Below are 24796 nucleotides of genomic sequence, written 5' to 3'. Positions count from 1 at the left end.
GCACCTGAATCAACATACCATTCGCCTTGTTCATTTTGCTTGATCGTCATCTGTGACAATGCTGATAACAAAAGTTGTTGCACATCTGTGGATGGCCCTTTTGTGTCCACAGCAGTAGCGGATTTATTTTCAATTTTGTTTATTTTTCCTCTATTCTGTAGATTGAACCAACAATCAGCTTTCACATGTCCTCTTTTGTTGCATAAGAAATAAGTGGGCACTCTCCTCTGATTCCCTTTATTAAAACCCCCTGAAATATTAGGTGTAGGCAAGATACCACGTCCTCCCTGCCCAAAACGTCTGCGGCCTCTGCCTCCTTGATGCCCTCCATTCCATCGTCCAAAACCTACATAAGTGTCCATGGCCAAAACTGAATGAGGACGAGCTGATTCATTTCCTTCTGCCCTTTGCTTCATAATCATCTCATGCTGGAGAAGTTTCGCTTGAAGGTCGTCAAAAGTGGGCAAGTGAGGAAGGCATGACTGTGGTAAACATGTCAAAGTCAGGACCCAATCCATTGAGAAGTTGTTGAACTTTATCTTTATCTGCAATAGCACTTCCAACAACAGCCAATTGATCAGTACTACTCTTCAAGCGGCATATGTATTCTATGACTGTCATGGAGCCTTTCTTCAAACTTTGAAATTCATTTTTCAAGAACATAACTCGGGATTCTGATATCTGAGAGTAAGTCTGTGACAGCTTACTCCACAGATCCGCCGCAGTGCAATCATCTGAAAGAGTAACCAACACTTCTTGAGAGAGTGTTGACGTAATATAAGCAACCAAAGACTGATCCCGCTTCCTCCAAACTGTATACTCTGGATTCTTAATGGAAATGGTAATTGTGTCACCTTTCTCATCCTTGGTTTCCTGCAAAATAAGCTGTGGTGGTATAGGAACTAAACCATCCAAATGTTCATCGAGATCTCGACTCCGTATAAAAGGAAGGATTTGCCTTTTCCAGGTCAAAAAATTAGAATGAGTAAGTTTTTCTGTAACAAGCTGACTCAAGAAATTGGCAGAGGGACCGGATGGTGAAGACGAAGAGTAATCCATATCAGTGGAATAATGAATAAGCAAACAAGATGAATGAAAAGAAATAAACAGAATTGAGATCACTTAATCAATCAGTAAAACTGTAATAAGGCATATACCTGTACGACCAAAAGTGTTGCACAAAGAACACTAAAACAGCAATGAAGGAAAGGAAAGGAAACTTGTGGAATCAAAACTGGTTTGAAATAAAAAGGGAAACAGCAGTCGGTGATGTTTTTAAAAAAATTTGGAACCAACACAGACGATAGAGTAACAGAAAAGAGAGAACTTGGGATGAACACAGTCGATGAGCTGCTGTTCACGATGTGCGTTCTCGATGAACACAGTCGATGAGCACGCTGTTCACGCTGAAAGGAAAAGAAAAGTACCAACTTTCAGAAGGGGAGATTTCAGAGGATGAGATTTTAAAGGTTGTTGTTCTCGATTTACTGTTTCAGAATTTCTTCACACACAGGATGTTCACGCAGTGCTGCTGTTCACGATCTGTTGCTCACGCTGTTCTCGATGAACATGTTGTCCCCATCTCGATGAACACGCTGAAAGGAGGAACACGCTGAAAGGAACAACACGCAGTTCATGATCTGCGAAAGGAGGAACACGTTGTTCACGCAGTTCACGATCTGCTGTTCCAGAGCTTCTTCACGCACAGGATGGCCTGTGCTCTGATACCATATCAGATTTTATATCTGGTACAGCATCTACAGGAAACAGGGCGAGAGAGAGAGAGAGAGAAAGAGAGAACAATGGCTGGGGCGGCTTACGATAGCTCGACCTCCAAGTCCTAACCATTTTATATATGAAGCAGCTATACAACTATCCTTGTAATATCAGAGATATTACAAGGATGCCATTAATGAGAGAAATACAGCATGTGTTTCATTAACATACCATGCGTATGGATCTGGATCCAGATCCATACGCAAGCTATATTTTAACAGGTTGGTGGGCGGATTCACATCCATCAGGCGGCTTTTGCAGGTGGAGATCTAGTGCATGGAAAAAGGAGAGTTTATGCATGCACGCACACACACACACACAGATATCAGAAAGAAAATTTTCTCCACCTCCAGAGGGGCAAAAACAGAGTTTTAGAAAAAAATCATGTGAGAAAATTTCTCTTGTTTGAAACCATGGGCAAAAATGAAGATTTTTCTTCTCAACCTCCATTTTTTCTATATTCCCACTTCCAAATGTGCCCCAATGGAAGTGGCCATGTTTTTTCTAAGGGAAGGGTTACAAATGATTCAAAAGGTATTATTGTGTATTGTGTATATTTTTTTATGTGTATCCTCATCATCTACATACTTGGATACTGCAAATTATTATTATTATTCTGCAAAAGAAAACAAATATTCATTTATGTACGTTCCTTGGCTTTTGGTCCACATCCATCATTGCAATTAGAAAAAATAAATCTTGGTAGGGAAAACATGAATGCCTTCCAATGTTAATATGAAATCCAGAAAGGTGCGCTTAATGAACACAAACACAAACCTTATGAAAGCTGAATAGTTGGCATAAACACTTTTGCGCATTTCCTCGGCAGAAGCCTTCTTCAGATCATTAAGGTAAGTGCACAACTGTCTTATTTCCTAGAAAAGAAAGGAGGAAGATCATCATGACAAGAGCATTCATAATTGAACTAAATCCCTTAAAACAATATCTCCTCACAATAAAGTGAAAAGTGAAAACATGATGAGAAATATAAAATCACTTGGGTATAGATAATTTAAGAATATTTACAAGTGAATAACTTTTATGTATATGACCCCACTACAATCGTAGAGTCAGCCAGTTCTTTCGAAGCAGCATAGTCAATAGTACGTGAAAAGATAATATTGAAGCATTTTTCAACTGTTTGTTTGACGCTATCTAAAATCCAGTTCATTGCATTCCTGCAGTACAAAAAGAAAGAAGAGGAAGAAAACACAAACCATCTTATTTTCAACTCACAGGACAAAACATTTACCTATCTTAAAATCCAGATTGTTACGTAAGGCAGGGTGGTCGTGTTGTGGAGCCCCACTCAGGGTTTACCTTGCTTCGGCAAGGGTTCCTCGTCATCAAAACAAAAACCTGCATTGTTACAAATCTGAAATGTTTGCCAATGCCACCTCCTTGTATAGAAAGGACTTACAAGGCAGATATCATCTCCTAAAGAGAACCAAGAAAAGATCCATGCTTTAACTGATGTACTCCAGATCCGCATTAAACTTAGCACTGTTTTTCCACAGGTAGATCAAATAGCTTGCTGTAGAAAGATTTTCTCATTAAAACTCCTCTAAATCATTTCTAAATGTCAACATCTTTCACTTATTGTCGTAGTTGCATGATTTTAATCACCTTAAAAGCTTCATTGCAGATATCAACATCTTTCACTAGTCGTAGCTGTAGGTTTTCAAGCATACTTGTGAGATCCATTCATTTCTTAACCCACATATCCAGTTGCATGTAACAGAATCTCAACAGACGACACCAATTTAAGCAGTCAGTGTGAGAAATGGCTATTATTTTTCTGAACGGGCTGTAAGAAATAGGCGGAAGTGTAACCCAAGAATACCCAAGCATTCACTAAGTCCAATAATGGACAAGCACTATGGCATTCAAACAACAAAGGGACAATATGAAAGCCTAAAAAGGCTAAACAAACATAAAAATAATGAAATATTTATTGAATAAAGCCTTGAAAGGCATAACATATACAAGGGGGAATCACCCCTATTTATACAACAAAAGAGCAAAAGGAGAGCGATTGAGGGCTCCCCATAGAGACGTTGGGGGTCCCAACGACTCTATGTGGGACCCCCAATGCGTGTTCAAAAAGAGGATTTAAAAGGGAAAAATACAAAAATAAAAAAAGATAAACTAACCTAATTAATAAATAGTTGTTTCTATAAAAACAACTATGTAAAAAGACAAAAATACCCCTATCGGGTTTTACAAAAAATATATATATTTATATATATAGATATGTATATATATATACACGTATGTATATATATACATACATACATTCGTGTATATATATATATATATATATATATATATATATATATATATATGTATATATATAAATAAATATGTACATATATTTTTAACACTCTCCCTTAAACTTGATGGGGAAAGTTATCTCGAAAGTTTGGAAATACAAAACAAAGCTTAGGAAGAAGTCTAAGTCTACAAGAGTCTTCAAGGGATCTCCATCTTTATGGCATCTCAAAAAATTCTTGCAAATATAAGTCTTCAAAATGCCTTTATTGGTGATCATCCCTAAGCACCTTGATTGGATATCTCCATGATGTATCATATCTCAAAGATTCTGCATAGAAAAAACAAATCAAAGGAAGACTCCAAGTATACAAGAAAAAATATTCTAGCCCAAGAGTTGCAAAATTTTCAACAACAATGTATTGTAAAGCAAGAATAAAATGGTTTAAACAAAATAGTAATAACTTTTTGAATCATTAAATATTAAGAAAGACAAGAGGAGCATCCCTCAAAGATGAAATTGAATCATAATCACCTTATTTTTCAGGAAACCATAACATTGATCATAGGAAGATTTGATTATTTAAAGGACATATGATTCATTAAGAAGAGATAACCAATTATGCATAAAGATTATCTTAAATGAAATGGTGGTCTTCCAAAAAACATACGAATCTCTCAAAAAAGTGTCTATTAGAGACACTTCAAACCAAACCCATAAAAGGGTATAAATGGAAGAACCCAATAAAGAATAAGTAAATCTTTATTTATGACAAAAAATGTTTAAGAAGCATTGAATATGCACCATGTGAAAATGTCTTCAACAAAAACAAGTCCAAAGATGACTTGGTTAACCCACAAGAATCCCAAAGAGGCTAAATGCACAAAGGCACAATGAAATACTCACAAAGGAGTACAAATGTGAGGAAGTCTTCAAAGAGACTATATACACAAAAACACTAAGTTCTCAATGTGTGAAGTGTGCACAAAGGCACAAGAAGAACATTATGCATATAATTATGTGAATCATGCACATGAAACAACAAATGAAAAGATAACAACTTTTATCAAAGATGAGTTAATTAAATTTATGCATACCACAATGTGGACACAATAATCAATTAAAAGCATAATTCACTCACCCATCCTAGAGTGATTTTAAGTATAGAAGACCAAATATACATACATATATATATGTGTGTGTGTGTGTTATCAATGAAATTCATGAGTTTTAATGATAAATATTTTTTCATACAAGGAAGCAACAAGTAGTAAAGATTTTTAAAAGATTCATTAAAGAATTTAAAAGATCCTATATGACAAAGGGAAAGATATAAGCAAGTCAAAACCAATTTGCGGAAGATGAGAATTTAAAAGAATCTCATAATATCAAGAAATGGTATTTTGCAAACTTTAATAATGCAATGCAAGATGTATGAAATTATTTCAATCAATCATTTCTCACAGAAGAGAAGATGATTTTGACAATTTTGAAAAAATTCTCAAACATTTGAATGAGTAAATTAGAGAATCAGTTTAACCATCACAAGCAATCATCTCCTAGTCCTCCAAACATCAAATATCAAGTGTATCAACGACTAGACCAAGAGCATAAACAATATGCCACTAAAGGGCCGAAAAACACACGCGAAGGTATGTAAAACACCTCTTGTCTATATATAATGACACTTGAAACGAGTGTATCAGCGACTAGAACAAGAGCACAAAGCCAACAAAGGACTAAAAATCACACACGAAAGTGTGAACAAGTGTCTCTTGTCTACATATAGTGACACTCAAAAGCAAGTGTACCAGCTACTAGAGCAAGAGTACAAAGCCAACCATAGGCTAAAAACTACACACGAAGGTGTGAATCAACATCTCTTGTCTACGTATAATGACACATAAAACAAGTGTATCAGCTACTAGAGCTAGAGTACAAAGCCACCAATGGGCTAAAAACCACACACGAATGTGTGAATCAACATCTCTTGTCTACATACAGTGACACTTAGATAAGAGGCATAAAAAGGAAAAGATACCCGAGGTAAGAAGGCTTGTAATGAAAACATTGATGCAATTTTAAAAAATATCAATTTAGACCACATTTCAAAACACCATGGTTTCAAGAAATAGATAGTTATCACAAATACACATAATTAAAAGCATCCATAATAAAGTTGATGGCCAAAGAATAAAGGAGTGATACAACACACTCACAATCAGAGATCTCATAACTGTCAGTTAGAGTCAAACTACAAGTTGACAATCTAAAATGACATAAAACGAGGTGCACAAAACTCACCCCAACAAACATCTCTGATTCAACAATAATAAGGCCAAGAAGATCGATGCATCATGTAAAAGTCTGTGATGGACAACACAAATGCCATAAAAAGACAATGAACACTCACAAAAATCATTTTCCAAATAAGGGAGTTCATAAAAGAAACGGATATGAAAAGATAATTTCAAATAGAAAAATTCAATAATGGTAGATGACCAATCTTAGAAAAAGTACAATCATACGCATAACAATATGTCTTATGACAATCTTTTGAATAAACATAAATCATGCTTAACATAGTCAATTCCGATCAAGGAATAGATGTACTAGAGCACATTATAAACAAAAGATCTAATAATTTTAAAGAGAAGACAAGAACATATTATCTTAAAAGGAATTCTTTTAAATAAGGTTTAAAACTTGCCGAGTCAACTCGGTGACTCGACCGGCTCGGCTCGGCCCTCAAGCGAGTCAACCAGGCAAGGCAAACTCGGTTTGCCAAGACTCGGGCGATTGTTGGGACTTAGATCACACTGAAGAAAAAAAAACTTCTAGTGCATATGAAGTTGTTTTTATCTAGTTGTGCATCAAAATTGTCACTAGATTACAGTGTGCATCACAAGGACCTTAAGAGAAGTCTATCACTATGATTTGACCACAGCAATCCAATTCATCTAACTATAAGAAATATTTTGAAAGTAAAAATTAAGGAAATATCAGTCTTATCCATCACACGCTCAACTATGTGCTTTCATCCTTGACTTTGCAATTCTACGTATGTGTATTTTTTGTTAACCTGTGACTTGTAGGTTCCATTAAAGACAATGCACCAGTAAAATTTTAACAACACATAACATAGATGCATATTCCTAACACATTTGGCAACACATCCAAAATTCCAAATCATTTCATCTTACCAGAACAAATTCAACGAAGGAGAACATAGAAAGTGCAGATCAACTGTAATAGAAAGCTTCTCTGAAATAAATGATGAACATAAAGGTAACAGGGGAAAAGAAATAGATGGTTACAACAGCACGAGAAAAAGAACACATTTAGAAGGAGAAGTGATCAAACAGTTCTGAGAATTTCTCATGTTCCTTTACAAGAATGATCATTATGACTAGATCCAAGAAAAACAGACTCACCAACCAAATTAAAATCTCAAATCACAAGGATGAAGCAACTATTTATCATTTCTCAACTATTTATCTTCTAGTGCATATTTATATATTGTTTTTCTTTTAAAATCAAAAGTTAACAAAACCCGGTCCGAGTCACCGAGTTGACCCGCTGAGTCACGAGTCAATAAAGAGCGAGGCGAATCCCGAGTCACGGGTTTTAAAACCTTGCTTTTAAATCAAAATTCTACTATGAGACAAACGAAACCTGTAATATATTAAGGAAATAATACATATAAAGTTTTTAGAAGAACCTTTTACACTCTCAAAAGTAGACATAATTACTATTAATCATGAAGATTTGAAGCAATAAGATGATCTAATAACTCATAGCCACATAGGTTATTATAGAAGCTATGAAATTATACCAAACATAATTCATAATGCAATCTAATTTTGTGTGATTATGACACATTTTATTTTTTTGAGAAAAATGAGTTAACAAAAATGCATTTAAACCATCTAATACAAAATTTACATTCTATATAAAAGTCAAATCACAAATATCGAAGATCATTCTCAAGCATAATCAATCGAGAGTGTTTTTCAAAGAATTAGTTTTGCATAACGATAAAAACATCTTAAAGTTAACCATTGTAATGAGATATGTGGAAATACATGTTACAAGGGATAACACGAGAGGATTTCATAAAGAACTAAATCTCACAAGCACATAAAGTGCAAACTACACAAAAACCTACTAAGGGTTAAATGCTAAAAAGCAAAAGAAGAATATTATTGAATGAAAAATGAGAGAATCGTTGAAAGCGTATGAGTATGCAAAGATATCCACGATATTAAAGAAAACATGATGACACAAGGTGTACTTCATACAAATTTCTTAAAAATTTTAAGAAAACCATAAAATTCATAATGATTACAAATAATTATTATGATAAAACCAAATGCACATAACAAGAGAATTAGCAATATGAAAAGCATAATCTTTAAGATTTAAAGCAAAACCATATATTCTTGTAAAATATAATTTCTATGACAATATGCATAATTAAAACAAATATTTTATGGAGATATGCTTACGCACAAGATTTGATAATTTCTTTAAAGAACTATTCATTTTTAACATATTTAGCAAGAGGCTATTATATTTTAAATACATTTTCAAATGCATACCATAAATATTTAAAGTAGAGAATCCAAAGAAAATAGCAAAAGTATCCATATATAATTTTATATATATATATATATATATAATAATCAAGAAAATAAGTGTTTTCTCATGCACAATGCATGAGATAAATAATACAAGAGATAGCTTTTAAAAAGTATGTGATACAAACCGGGTAAATTCTTTCTTTGAATTCAAACTTTGAGTGGCACGCTTTTCGAGGCGACCACCGTGATGAAGCAACATACGAGCTATTCTTCTATAAACCAAGCTCTGATACTATGTAATGAAATAGGCGGAAGTGTAACCCAAGACTGCACAAGCATTCACTAAGTCCAATAATGGACAAGCACTATGGCATTCAAACAAGAAGTCCACAAAAGGACGATATGAAAGCCTAAAGAGGCTATACAAACATAAAAATAATGAAATATTTATTGAATAAAGCCTTGAAAGGCATAACATATATAAGGGGGAATCACCCCTATTTATACAACAAAAGAGTAAAAGGAGAGCCATTGAGGGCTCCCCATAGAGCCGTTGGGAGCCCCCAAAGGTCACATTTATGACCGTTGGGGGTCCCAACGACTCTATGTGGGACCCCCAATGCGTGTTAAAAAGGGGATTTAAAAGGAAATAAATACAAAAATAAAAAAAGATAAACTAACCTTATTAATAAATAGTTGTTTCTATAAACAATTATGTAAACAGACAAAAATACCCCTATCGGGTTTTACAAAAGAATATATATATATATATATATATATATATATATATATATATATATATATATTTAACACAGGATCCCCCCTATTACTTGCCATATCATTAAAGAAATGAGGAAAAATCACTCAAGAGTCAATATTAAGCAGCCAAAGAGTATCCTATACTAAAGAGATTCAACCAAAAAAATGAGGTGACCTTGACATCCACCACCAGACATGACAGCTTCCTTAAAACTAATAAAGCCTTTTACCAATCTTTCCTAGCACTTTCCTGCTTCTTCATATGTTTGATTCTTTCAGTTCCAAGGTTTATACACCTTTTTCACCAACACCGTTCTTTATTTTATGACTTTTTCACCAATATTTGGTTATCAAAATGTATGAAATAACCTAGAACATGTATCGATTGGCTAAGATAGCCATTAAGTTTACCTAGTGCAAAATATTCCAAGAACAGACCTTGCTTAGAGTCAGAACAACAACAACAACAACAACTACGCCATCATCCCAAAACAATTGGGGTCGGCGATATGAACCAAAAAAGAAAATCATTCTGGGTCTTCCACATGAATCCTTCTCCTCCAATCATTTCTATCCAATGCCATGTCCTCGGTGAGGTTCAAAGCATTCATATCATTTCCTATCATCTTCATCCAAGTCTTATTAGGCCTACCCCGACCTCTTTTAACTAATATATTTTCCCATTTCTCCATCCTTCTAACTGGAGCATCATTAGGCCTTCGTCGAATATGTTCAAACCACCGTAAACGATTCTCTCTCATCTTATTTTCAATGGATGCAACGCCTACCTTCTTACGTATCTCCTCGTTTTGAATCTTATCTTTTATTGTATTTTCACACATCCATCTAAGCATACGCATCTCAGCTACACTCATTTTTTTAATATGATGTCTCTTGGCAGCCCAACATTCGCACCATATAGTAAAGCGGACCTAATTGTCGTCCTATAAAACTTTTCCTTCAACCGCAACGGCATTCTACGATCGCACAACACTCCAGTTGCACTTTTCCATTTCATCCACCCAACATTTATCCTATGATTTACATCTCCATCAATTTCTCCATACTTTTGAATGATAGATCCCAAATATTTGAAACAGTCATCAACCGGTATTTCTTGCTAACCAAGCTTCACTACACTCCCATCACTACTTCGTTGCTTACTAAACCGACATTCCATATATTCTGTCTTACTCTTACTCAACTTAAAATCTCTTGCTTCCAATGTTTGTCTCAATAATTCTAACTTAGCATTAACCCCAACTCTAGACTCATCAATCAAAACAATATCATCAGTAAACAACATACACCACGGCGCATTTTCTTGAATTGATCTCGTAAGCTCATCCATCACTATAGCAAATAGGAAAGGGCTTAATGCAGATCCTTGATGTAACCCAATCGCTATAGGAAAATTGGTTGTCACCCTTCCACAAGTGCGGACATTGGTTACCACTCCTTCGTACATATCTTTAATTATACTAATGTACTTGAGAGAAACACCTTTCTTCATCATTGTCCACCAGAGAACATCCCTAGGTACTCTATCGTATGCCTTCTCCAAATCAATAAAAAACATATGCAAATCTTTGTTCCTCTCTTTATATCTCTCAATAAGTTGTCTAAGAAGATGTATAGCTTTTATAGTTGATCTTTCAGGCATAAAATCAAATTGATTCTCCGATATCATGACAACCTATACTCAATCACCCTCTCCCAAAGTTTCATAGTATGACTCGTGAGTTTTATACCCCAATAGTTTGTACAATCTTGTATATCACCCTTATTCTTATATAGAGGCACCAAAGTACTCTTCCTCCACTCATTAGGCATCTCATTTATCCGCCAAATCTTGTTAAAAAGATTTGTCAACCATTCTAAACCTTTCTCACCCAAGCATTTCCAAGCCTCGATAGGTATATCATCTAGGCCAACTGCCCTTCTTGATTTCATTTTCTTCAAAGCCTCTGCAATTTCTTTCTTTTGAATCTTGCGCATAAAGTCACGATTCATCTCATGAAAATGAATGGAGAAGTCTCCAAGATCCTGAGCATGACTTCCATTAAATAGCTTATCAAAATAATTTTTCCATCTCTCCTTAATCTCCTCATCTTTGACTAAAACCCTTTGTGTTTCATCTTTGATACATCTAACCATACCTAGATCCCTCGATTTCATATCTCTCATCTTTGCAAGCCTATAAATATCCTTCTCGCCCTCTTTGGTATCCAACTTGTCATAAACCTCCTTATATACCTTATCCCTCGCGTTTCGAATTACCTTTTTAGCTTCCTTCTTTGCTATCATATACTTCTCCAAATTCTCATTATCACGACTCTTACTTAGATTTCTATAAAACTCTCTTTTAACCTTAATAGCTAATTTGACATCCTCGTTCCACCATGATGTATCCTTAGCTAGCGGTGCACCGCCTTTAAACTCACCCAATACCTCCTTAGCTACCTTTCTCATGCCACCCTCTTTGTTTAGCTCCTTTCAATGCCCACCATTCAATTCTATGATATATCCTATGTCTATCCCTTTTGCGGCATTTTCTAATTCTAGAATCTAAAATTAAGCTTCTATATTATGTAGCTACACTTTCTCCCTGTATAACCTTATAATCGATGCAACAACCCTTATCTCTCTTTCTAAGTAAGAAAAAATCTATCTGACTCGTATTAACCCCACTTTTAAATGTTACTAGGTGAGACTCTCTCTTCCTAAACCAAGTGTTTGCTAAGATCATATCATACGACAAACAAAAATCTAAAATCCTTTCTCCACTTTCGTTTCTTTCTCCTATACCATAGCCTCCATGGATACTCTCAAATTCATCCCTACTAATGCCTACATGTCCATTAAGGTCACCGTCGATGAAAAGCCTTTCCCCATAAGATATCCCTTGTACTACTCCATCTAAATCTTCCCAAAATTGACGCTTAATGGAATCATCTAAACCTACTTGAGGTGCATAAACACTAATAATATTAATAATATTTGTACCTAATACTAATTTAATAAGTAAAATCCTATCACTCTTCCTACGGACCTCAACTACATTATCTATAAACTCACGACTAATAACAATCCCTACTCCATTCCTATTCTTATTTATTCTTGTATACCAAATCTTATATCCCCAAGGTTCTATCACTTTTGCTTTCTCATCTACCCATTTGGTCTCTTGTAGACATAAAATATGTATCTTTCTCCTACACATAACATCTACTAACTCTACCAACTTACCAGTTAAAGACCCTATGTTCCAAATGGTTAACCTAATTTTATGGTCTTGAACTATCTTCTTTACCCCCACCCGTCCAACAAAATGAGGGAATCCTTGCCTATTTGACACCACACCTGGGCGCCGGTGTGATGCGTCGCTTCTGAGTGACGACCTAACAACCCTTGCCCATTTATCACTGCCTCCGGGCCTATAGAGCACAGCGCGTCGCTCAGTAGGGAACGCCCCAACGAAATTCTCATATTGGTTCATATTCATAGGGTGTGACTAAGTTTTTAGGCTGTCACTGGCCTATCGCAACCCTCCTCCTTTATCCGGGCTTGCTTAGAGACAGAAAACAGCAAAATATGTTCTCCATCATACGGCCAACTTCTTAGGGATGAGGCAAATTTTTGAGAGGCTGTAGAGGGAGAGCTAATACTATATCTATTTGATATGATTTCTATTTCCCCTCTTTTTTTTCCTCTCTAATTCACTAATTTCCTATGGAATTCAGCCACAGAAATTCCAAAGCAAAAGACTTGAATTTCTTGCAACGTATTTCATAAAAAACTCATTTGCACAGTATTTTCCCTATGTTCCCCCCTTAGATGGGATTTGTCCTCATTTCGGTCAAGTGAGACGGCACCAAATTTTTTCTTGTTTTGTAGTCCAAAAATTTATATACCAGGCAAGCATATGCCAGTACTAGTCTTCCATTTGTCTCCATCAGTTGTCCAAAGACACAACGCACTTTAAATTGGGAAGAGGATTAAGAGGAGGAGGTATCAATGGAGAAGGAATTTTCTTCTTTCTGTAGTATCCAAATGAATAAGAGAAAAGGAGACATCAAATAAAAGGAAGCAACAATAAGAGGAACCACACGTACAAACCAAAACCATCAGCAGTAAAGGCCTGCAAACAGAGGACAATTGGAACCGAAGACGGCCAGAAATCATAGAATCCATCCTTAGAGGGAGGAACTATTTGTTTCTAGTAGCAAAACCTAGCGACGAAGAATCCCGTTACCGGCATTTGATGCGAAAATCAAAACTGAAACAAACACTATCAATCAACCAGAGAGTCTTTGACTCCATTCGCATACGATATCGACACAATAGAAAGAAACGAACGAACAAGGCCCCGAATTGCTGCCTATCCCAAATTGGCGAAAAACCCTTTCGCCACGAATTTTAACAAGCAACGACCTAAATCACACAATCCAAACGAACTTGCAAGGCAACGATTCATTGGTTTCTTCGGATTGAAAAGCAATCAAGCAGACGAAACATCGTGAAAGACGACGACGGCGTAAACGATCGATTATCTCAACAATCAAGACAGGATACAAGAGACTGAAAGAGGGGCAAACCTTCTCGTTCAAGCTCTGGCATCTGGACTGGACGAAGGCGTCAGGATCGAAGGAATCGGCCTTGAAAACCTTGAGCTTGTCCCCCAACGGCACTCCGTTCTCCTGCGGGTTGTCGGCTGAGGAGATGGCGCCGGTTCCCCTCGATCGGGACGACTTCACCGACGCCATTTCCGATCGATCGCGCAGCGAAGAAACCTAACCCCGATCTCCCACAGTTACCTTTTTTTTTTCTTTTTCCCCCCCAACCCTCTACCGAAAAAGCGCGCCCTTTCTTTTGTCCTTCGCACGGAGTGCAAACAAACTACTGATTTGTTCTTCCATTGGCAAGCCTGTAGTTGGTAAAATCATCTCTCTTTCTTTTGGCAATCGATCGAGGGAAGAAAAAGAGAAAAAAGTATGAATTTCAAAGGGAGTAGTGTGCTTGGGTGATGGTTTAAATTATTGCGGGACGCAGAGAAAAGTTTTCTTCAACAGGACGAAATAGATTCCGACTCTAATGATTTGTTCGCTTTTTTATCTTTTCTTTTTTTTTTAATCTGTTTTCTTTTGTTTAAAAAATTAATGAAACTTGGGCCGTTGAATGCTGTGGGGTTTTTAATTTTTCATTCTTGGTCTCCAAAGCCCAAGCTGAGCATCAGGGTACCAAAGCTTTTAGGTCCACAGACATAAGACATTGTAAATAAAACATGGGTCCAAGGTTTTAAAACCCAGTGACTTTTGGGACTCAACTCGTTCTTTATTGACTCGTGACTCGGCGGGTCAACTCGGTGACTCGAATTGGGTTATGTTAACTTTTGATTTTTTTTAAAAAGATATAATGTGTCTCAAACCAAGTTTTTCAGGAAACAATATATGTTTTTTGGCTCTAAGTTGAAAATGTGGAATGAAAGAGCACAAATTATTACAGTTACATAGATGCCTTTATGCATTAAAAATGCACATGCCTATAAAGAAAAGAGAAATTTTCCTTGGATGTGATAAGGCAAGGTGAGGACAATTGGTTCTGATTAAAGGGGTATAGCTGATATGAGATACAAAGAAAATATGAAGTCTGAAAGGACAAGTGTAATGCTCAGAAATTTTTAACTCAAATTCTTGAGGATTTTTTTTTTAACAGCGAAAACAAATAATAATTTTAAGATTAATCATTTTGGAACGATACAAAAAAGTAAGAGCAAACCATATCATTTATTTTTATTCTAATAATAGTGAAATTAAACATCAGAGTTTCCACATTATGAGTCTCGAAACTAAATCCAATCTGAAAGAAAGTAGGACAGCCCGAGAACAAGTAGATCAAGTCTCGATCAGTGCCTCATCCCACAATCGCTCATAAACCCTATTCTTCATTTGAAAATAGTAAATTTATAGGAATTAGACTACAACTGTTAAGTAGGAATCATTGTAAAATTTCTCGCAGGTATAACAGGTGTCAAACATGTGATGTGGGTGACTTGTGTGATTTTCAGTATTATTAAATAAAACTGGTAAGAACTACACAGATATACTAACATGCATAATTTTCATGTAACGATTACAACAGGAAATCAATTGTCTCACCTTTACCATTTCTAAATCATGCTGGAAGTAAAGAAATACATTATACAATAATGTAAAATTGGTAATACATTAAGTTTACTCAATGTGATACCTAAATTATTCTAATTAGTGTTTATCTTTTCTTATCTCGTGGATACACACGGGTCAAGGCAATCATCACAGAAGAGAACGTTCAGAGGTATATTATTCAAGGTTGTTTTATTAACCCGAACATTCTAACTGAGAATGAAATCTCAAGGGAGCGGTCAGTGACCGAGAGAACCTCCCAAATGCCAAAACCAAAATAGGTTGCATCTCTAACTTCTGCAGAAGAACATGAAGCTACCACCTATGACACATTTTGTAGTTCGGATCCCCCAACTCCAAACACTGGGGACTAACAAGTGACTTTAGCTCGAAACAGTTAAACACATGTCTCTAAAGTTTTGTACCACCTACCATCTCAAAGGTAAGTCTGAATCTGAGTGGGTTGATCTTTTTATTTAATTGTTTTTCTTGAAGTACAGGAGCATTTTTCCCAACTACCTCCTACTACTATAGTAGTACGTTCCCAACCTTAGTCATTTTACCAAGGTATACACATCCCAAGTTTTTTTCATATTGATTACACGAACCCACTCAGAGTGTTCCGGTATCTTTAAACCAGTCAAGCACACAAGCCTCAGTACCTTTAAACCAGTCAGGCTCACAAAATTTATTAAGTTTAAGTTGGTCATTTGTATGAGTTCTACCAAACCGAGATCCTTAAGTGCCAGACTTGATGCCAATATTATCTCATGATTTCGATTCACACATAGAGTTATAACTTTGTTCATCAGTTATCACTAAGACTCACTCCACTCAACTCGATTGTCATGAACTTAATTCCACAAAGTTAAACTAGGATATTATTCCCATGTTTAATGGCAGCCATGGACATAATATAGCAATTACAATTATCATGGACTGTAATATAATAACTATTGTAGTTGATTAAAACACCATTAATTCTTACCCACAGTGTAAACACATTAACTCATCTGTCAATGAGTTAACTGCAAAAATTAATGATCTGAAATCAACTTTATGCCCCTGAAAACAGCACAAAACAAATCCAAACTAACATGGAACTTAGCACAGACCACTTTCCATCCCTGTAATTTTTTTTCATAGGGAATTTAAATAGTTCTTACACTTAATACAGCAAACAAGCTATCATTGATCCTACCGTAACCTGAATTTTGTCAATACTATTCTGCCAAAAATCAAGATTGTCCCTTTTCTAACGCAGATCAGAAATTTTCTCCACTGAAAATATTACCCAACGCTTAAGAGTAAAGACACCCAACTCATAAGTTCAACCCTATTTTCTAAAGCCACGCACACAGATTAGAACTGTAGGAATACTATGAAATATTCTCCAAGCTAAGCATATAGATCAGGAGTCTAATATAAATATTTCGAACTTAAAACAAACTAAACAAGGTTTTAACATATTTCAGGAAATGTAATTAAACACACACACACACAAGCCTATCTTTGTACACACCCTGGATTTACCCAAATCCATCAAGCAACAGACTAGAACTATCAGAAGTAGATGTATTAAGGTGAGACACCCACTAACATGTGTATGTCAATGTGTGCTTATAGGAGAGACAAAGCCCACCAAATTCCTAGATTATCATGCATGGTTATGCCCTATACTGTTCACACCAAAATCACAATCCCATCAACTTTTCCACATAGTCCACTACATTTTTATTGGGTCTTGCATACACTAATACTGATTCCAATTAGTATTAACACAAAAACGTCTTTACAAGCATTTTATATGGGCGTTAGCAGTTACATCATACAATGTATGGTTTATCGCCTATCATACCCAAAAAGAAAAAAAATCACATAACAGTATCACGAATTCAGAGACATATGTTAATGCCGAAGGAATAAAATAATGTTGAATCCAAGGGAAATCCCTTCAACCTCCTTTATCTTTATTTATATTTTTTTTTTCAAATTGGGGTTTCACAGCACCTAGTCCCAAAATGTTCAAGTTGGGTTTCCTTTCACACTAGCCGAAATCCCTAAATCGATTGATTTGGGGTTTCAGACAGCCCGTACAGCAGAATCGAACCCCCTTCTTTTCGTTGGATTCCGGCAACCCACTCTCCCATGCTCAACTCACAGAATACCCAAAAGAAAAACACAGAAAAACCTACATTTTCCCGATGAAGAGGCTGCAGCAACCACGAGGGAAGGTCGGTCGGCCTTGACAGCACCACCACTGGAGAAGAGGTTGGCATCTTCAGTGAGGGCTTCGAGCAGCAGGCCGGAGCTCGGAGGTCGATTCAAAGGGTAGAGAGGAGTCGAAGGGGGAGGTGAAGACCGAGAGGGAGAGATACAGAGAGATGAGAGGCAGAGGGAGATGCAAAGGGCGGAAGAGGGGCGAGACCCCCCCCCCCCCCCTTTTCAGAAGGAGGGCTAGCCTTTCCCCTGACGGCTCTGCATCGCTGCCCTTTGCCAAAATAGTGTTAGGGTTCTTTCAGAACCCTAACCACGATTTCCCCTTTATCGCTACCTGTAGTGCAGCCCAGGTTTGGATCTGAAACCTGTGACACGCAACTCGGGATCCAACCGCGTGTTGGATCCGGGTCTTGCTTAAACTGTGGATCCAAATCTCCTACCAATTGTTTTTCTATTTACGTATATATATATATATATTATTGTTTATATGTATAAGAGGTTGCACTTAGGAATGGGTTCTGGATCCAAAACTTGGATCCATGCCCAAATCACCCAAATTATGCCTAAAATATTAAAAAAATTAATGGAAAATATGGTTATTACATTCTTTCCCCCTAAAAGAAATTTCATCGTCAAAATTTACCTGTAGGTGCTTCCTCAAAAAGATTGGGGTACTTCTCCCGCATATTGGTCTCAGGTTCCCAAGTGCTCTCATTGATGCTATGATGTTGCCATCTCACTTTGACAAGGGAGATGGTCTTTGATCTCAAGACGCGTTCGCCATACTCTAATATTTCTACTGGCTTTTCTTCCATTGTTAGATCTTCTCGTATATCTACATCCTCATACTGGATGACATGTGACGGATCTTGAAGATACTTTCTCAGCATGGATACATGGAATACATTATGAATCTATGCATACTGAGGAGGCAGAGCTATACGATAGGTCATTTCTCCAATCTGTTCCAAAATCTCAAAAGGTTCGACATATCTGGGGCTTAATTTTCCCTTTTTACCAAACCGAAATACACTTTTGGTGGGTGATATTTTCACAAAAACTCGATTCCCCACACCAAAAGTAATATCTCTACGTCTCTGATCCACATAACTCTTTTGTTGATTCTAGGCTGATAGCAGTCTATCCCTTATCATTTTAATCTGCTGAGTATAATGTTGCAACATGATTGGTGATTCTATTGAGCGTTCACCAACCTCGTCCCAATACACCGGTGATCTACAAGCTCTTTCGTACAGAGTTTCAAAAAGAGCTATACTGATGCTCGCATGGTAACTATTATTGTAGGCATACTCAGCTAAAACCACATGCTTGTCTCATTCACCTTTCCAATCCAACATACATGCTCGCAACATATCTTCAAGAGTTTGGATAGTCCTCTTTGATTGTCCATCGGACTGGGAATGAAAAGCGGTACTCGGCTTCAGCTTTGTACCCAAGGCCTGTTGCAACTGGTCTCAAAACCAAGAAGTAACCCTAGGATCTCGATCTGATATGATAGAGACTGGTACCCCATGCAGTCTAACAACCTCTCTGATGTATAAATCTGCTAAGCTCTCGAGGGATTGATTTATCTGTATGGGTAGGAAGTAAGTCAATTTGGTGAGTCGGTCAACTATTACCCATATAACGTCATGTTGTTTTCGTGTTTTGGGCAAGCCTACCATGAAGTCCATGATGATTTCTTCCCATTTTCGTTGTGGGATCTTCATTTGTTACATCATACTGTCAGGCTTCTGATGTTCGATCTTGACTTGCTAACAAGTCAGACATAACTTGCGACCTCATGCTTAATTTCATTCCACCAATACCCCTATTGCAAGTCTTTAAACATTTTTGTACTTCCCGGGTGTATGTTGTACTTAGACTTATGTGATTCTCCCAATAATTATTCTTTCAACTTGAGGTCACTAGGGACCCAAAGTCATTTTTGCATCCAGATACTACCATCTTCCTTGAGTGAGAAAGACGAGTTTTCTTGTTGAGCTAGAGACTTGAACTTCTCGTACTGGGGATCCTCCTTCTGGCTTTCTATAATTCTTGTGAGGATTTCAGGATGGGCAGATAAGTTGGATAGCTTAATACTTCATTTGTCATCTGCGAATGACTTTCACTTAATGAATTCTTCCACCAAATTTCATCCTTTTGTCACTAGACTGGACAATGTGCTGCCGGATTTGTGACTGAGAGAGTCAGCTACAACATTTGCTTTCCTTGGGTGATAGGAAATGGTAAAGTCATAATCCTTTATAAACTCTAACCATCATCGTTGTCGCATATTCAACTCCTTATAGGAGAACAGGTACTTGAGACTTTTATGATCAGTAAATACCTCGAACTATTCTCCATACAGGTAATGTCGCCATATTTTTAAAGCGAACACTACGGCTGCCAATTCGAGATCATGATTTGGATAGTTTCGCTCATGAATCTTTAGTTGGCGAGAGGCATACACTATCACATTTTCATTCTGCATTAAGACACATCTCAATCCGGTATCTGATGCATATGAATAGACCACGAAACCACCATAACCTGATGGTAAAGCCAACACTGGGGCGGTGGTAAGCTTCTTCTTTAAGATTTGGAAACTCTCCTCGCACTTATCCGTCCATTCAAACTTAATTCTTTTCCTCAGAAGCTTGGTTATGGACATGGCAATCCATGAAAAGTCTTGAATAAACCTTCTATAGTAGCATGCCAGGCCGAAAAAACTCCTTATATCAGTTATATTCTTCGGTTAACCCCAATTTAATACAACTTTCACATTCGTCGGGTCCACCGATACACATCTTTTGATATGACATGGCCTAAGAACATGACCCGCTCAAGCCAGAATTCATACTTGGAGAATTTTGCGAACAACTGGTGTTCCTTGAGAGTCTTTAATACAATTCTCAAATGATCTCGATGTTGCTCTATGCTTTCGGAGTATATAAGTATATCATCACTGAAGACAATCACGAAGGTATCCAAGTACGCTCTGAATACCCGATTCATCAGATCCATGAATGCGACAGGAGCATTTGTCAATCTAAATGACATAACCACAAACTCGTAGTGACCGTATCTTGTTCTGAAGGCCATTTTTGGAATATCATCATCCTTGATTCAGAGTTGATGATATCTAGATCTAAGATCGATTTTTTGAAAACACCTTAGCTTTTTGCAGTTGATCGAACAAGTCTTCAATGCGAAGTAAGGGATATTTATTCTTGACGGTTGCCTGATTTAGTATCTGATAGTCTATGCACAGCCTCATAGACCCATCTTTCTTCTTTATGAAGAGAACTGATGCTCCCCATGGTGACACACTAGGTCTAATGAAGCCTTGCTTCATCAATTCTTGGAATTGTCTCTTCAGTTTTTTCAACTCCATTGGGGCCATACGATAGGGTGCTTTCGAGATCGCTTCTGCTAAACTTACAATCATTGTCCTGACAGCATGACATAAAACTTTGCCTCATCACGCTTCGGCTTGCGTGAGAGTGATGCTCATGGGATTTAAACCTAGACCACCCGCCTCACAACGTAGGCGGCATCCCATTGCACCAAACCCCTTGGGGCTCTCACATTGTGAGAGCTGTAGTTGGTAAAATCATCTCCTTTTTTTTCTCAAAAGCGTAGACCCAGCTTTTGGTGATGAGATTGCTTGATTGGGGCAATATGACTTGGGTTTTAGGTAAAATCAGGTCTTAGGTGAGAAACCATTAAATGGCAAGTGTATATTAGATAATTATAATTGAAATACACCAAATGACATTTTTGTCAGTAGTGATTTCTCAAGCATCAAAATGGTTTTCCTTCATCAGTAGTAAACAGATCCAATTAGTGATTTGGATATGGTTTTTTCATGTAAATGAATTCAGATACTAATTCGTCTCAGATTTGGTTTGTGAGGTAAACTATCAACTAAATCCAAATCCAATTAATAATTGGATGCTGCTATTTTGAGTGTTTCCATTTTTTTTGTTTCTTCAAAAACTTATTTTGGATTATGCTACTTTAATCACATGACAACTTAACCAAATGTTATTGACAGGGCTGGTAAACCAGCCAAATAGAGGGTGTTGAAGCTTGACTCATTCTTGGGTCAGTCAAGCTGAATTTGAGCTCATGGTAAGCCCCTAGTGAATAAGGTGAGCTTCAGCTGGCGCATTAACCAAAAAAGATACATTTCTTAAGCTTACAAATTTTAGAAACTAGACATTAAACCTATTGAGTCAAGCTCAACCTGGCTCATTTACAAAATAAATGCAATAGGATTTGAACTTCATGCACACCAAATACTTCAATTATTTACACTTTATGATACAAAATAAATATGAAATATATTTATTATTAGTAGACGAGATTATGCTAGCCGAGCCAAGAATACTCATTTTTAGTATTTGGCTTGTCAAGCCTATCTCACGGGTTCAAGCAAGCTGTTTATAAGCAACTGGTCTCTCTTCCCAACCCCGAGTATCCACAAGAAAATGTAGGCTTTAATTTAATATAAGTGATAATTAGAACCAATTAAGGTCCCTTTGACGAAATGTTGTCATAATCATATTGGACATTTTATTGGTTGGACAATGAATCAGGTGAATCAGCCGATACCGATTCAGGTGAATCAACAACTAACTTTTAACCAGCATATGAGTGTTCTTGTTTGAAAATTACGGTATGTTTGGAAGTAAGAAAAGTGAAAGTATGAAAGAAAAAAACATTTTTTTCCACCGTTTCAAACGAGAGAAAAATTTCCAATAAATATTTTCTAAAAAGCATGTTTTTTATAGAAAAAATTTTGTTCCTAGGAGGGTGAAAAACATTTTCCTATCAATTTTTTTTTTTTTTTGCATTCGAAAAACCATTCACCCACAACACGTCTCATCTCTAGGGAAGCCACAATGAGAGCTTTTTCCATCTTCATCTTTGTAAAACCCCGTTAAAAAAAAAAATCAGACCCGGGTCGGGTCCGGACCCAACCCGGGCCCGTCATCGTTAGGGTTTCATAACCCGACACAGAAGGCCTTTCTTTTGTGCGCCACAACCCCCCATTTTTCGACCCGATAAGGATGGAAATCGGGGTTTCTCGATTTCTTGCCTCCTCCTCGAACTCTTTAAGAGCACTAGTGGAGGACAAGGGGAGGCACACCTCCCTCTTGCGCCTCCTCCTTCCCTGTGCACGCCACCAGCTCAGATCGCCATCGCCACTGCGACCGCTGACGATGCCGGCGATCCTCTCCCCAGGTACGTTGTCTCCTCCCTTCATCCCCTCTCTCTGTCATCTCGCCGGAAGGCACGACAGGAGGCCGATGGCCCCTGCCATGCCCTCCCTCTTTTTCCACCTTCTTAGGGGTTCGCAGGGAGGCCAGCAGGCGGCACACGGCCCCTGCCGCACCCTGTGTATCCATCAGAGGCTGACAGGGGCCTACGAGGCCCATGTCTACTCCTTCTCTCTCTGGGGGTACGCCGGAGAGCAGGCAGAGGGCGGGGGGTGGGGGCAATGGCCCCTGCGGACCCCCCTTCTCTTCCCTGTCGGAGATCAGGCGACCGACAGGAGGTCGGACGTCCCTCTGTCTCCCTCCCCTCCGCCATGACCTGCGAAGGGGTCGGCAGGAGGGTGGTGGCTCCTGCCGCCTCGATCTCTCTCTCTTCGACAGGGGTTTGTTCCCCTGCCATCGACCTTTCGCTGACGAGCAGGGTCTAGCCCCCTGCCACCTTGGTGCTGTCGGCAAGGGCGTGACCCCTGCCGCTTCAATGCTAACAACAGGAGCTGGCCCCCCTGTCGATTTGCTACTGTCGGCAGGGGCTCGACCCATGCCGATTCATTGTCATCGACAGGGGTGCGACCCCTGCCGCTTCGCTATTGTCGGCAGGGGCTTTCTCCCCTGCCACTTCGCTCTTGTCGGCAGTGGCTATCCTCCCTGCCACTTCGCTGTCGTCAGCAGGGGCTCGACCCCTACCGCTTCGCTGCTGTCGGCAGGGGCTCGTCCCTTGTCGCCTCGCTATCTTCGACAGTCAGGGTCTCACTCCCTGTCGGTTGTGCTGTTAGGTAGGGGTCGAGGCCTCTGCCATACATTGCTTTGTTCGGCAGGCGCCGAGGCCCTGCCCTTTGCTTTATTGTCATGCAGGGACTGAGGCCCTTGCCATTTGTTGTTCGGTTAGGAAGGGGCTGAGGTCCCCTGTCACCTAATCCTACCCTTGCCCTCGTCACACCATTAATTACATTATTATAATTGAATATTTCACACTCTTGTAGATTTACTCAACGGATCCAGTTCACGCTCCGCGGCCCGACCCTCGTATCATCTACACCCATAGACGCACGTAGCTGCACAACATTTCGAGGTAGGGTAAAGTCACACAAAGAGCAATAAATGAACCTATTTAAGTTGAAATAATTAAGATGCCCATGCTAGATATGCTTAGAGTTATATTGCTTCTGCATTTCGCATTATCTTGTTTGTATGCTCATGGGTTGAGGTACAATTTCATTCTTTGATCATTATTTTGCATAGTTGCTTATGAGTTTGAGGTGTGGTTTCGTACTTCGTGCAATACCTATGCTCTTGTTTTCTTGCATATATTTTTGCTTGCATGTTTCCTTTGAGTGAAGTACGACTTCGTGTCTCATGTATTAGTTATGACCTTATGTGTTTGCCTATCTAAGTGGCCAAGGTATGGTTTTGGTACCTCGTGTGTTACTTATGTGCTTTTTGCTCGATGTGCGGCATCGCAAGTCGAGAGTTGTTTGTCGTCATGTTATAACCTGCATATGCTCACACTCATGGTAAATATGTACTTACATAAATGTAGTCTTGTACCTAACCTGATTTCAGTTGTTTTCAAAACACTAGAAGTTGCGCTTGTGCGCAATAGTTCTTATTAAGAGAGTTTCCTTCTGTAAACCCAGTGCTCTTCAAAATGCACAGCTTTTGCAAAGTTAAGTTTTAAGTCCTCTCGGATTGCGAAGTCACATTTGGGCCCTCCCAGGTCCACACACTTGGGAGAAATAT

General features: G+C 38.1%; 1 protein-coding gene across 1 annotated transcript in view; it reads right to left on the bottom strand.

Moving 5' to 3' along the window:
• LOC149829648 (exocyst complex component EXO84B-like) overlaps window positions 1-14465 on the bottom strand; it is a 78225-nt gene extending 63760 nt beyond the window's left edge. Inside the window, exons 1-2 of the mRNA XM_090016057.1 lie at window positions 13989-14465; window positions 2554-2651 (exon numbers count right to left, since the gene is read on the bottom strand). Coding sequence (XP_089872183.1) covers window positions 2554-2651; window positions 13989-14156 — 266 coding nt within the window. The 5' untranslated portion in view covers window positions 14157-14465. The remainder of the gene's footprint in view (window positions 1-2553; window positions 2652-13988) is intronic.
• Window positions 14466-24796: the final 10331 nt, after the last annotated feature.

Source organism: Nuphar pumila, chromosome 8 (genome assembly GCF_984573655.1).
Source record: "Nuphar pumila chromosome 8, dmNupPumi1.hap1.1, whole genome shotgun sequence".
NCBI lineage: Eukaryota > Viridiplantae > Streptophyta > Magnoliopsida > Nymphaeales > Nymphaeaceae > Nuphar > Nuphar pumila.
Note: the sequence above shows the minus strand (reverse complement) of the source record. Positions and strands in the feature narration are given on the sequence as shown.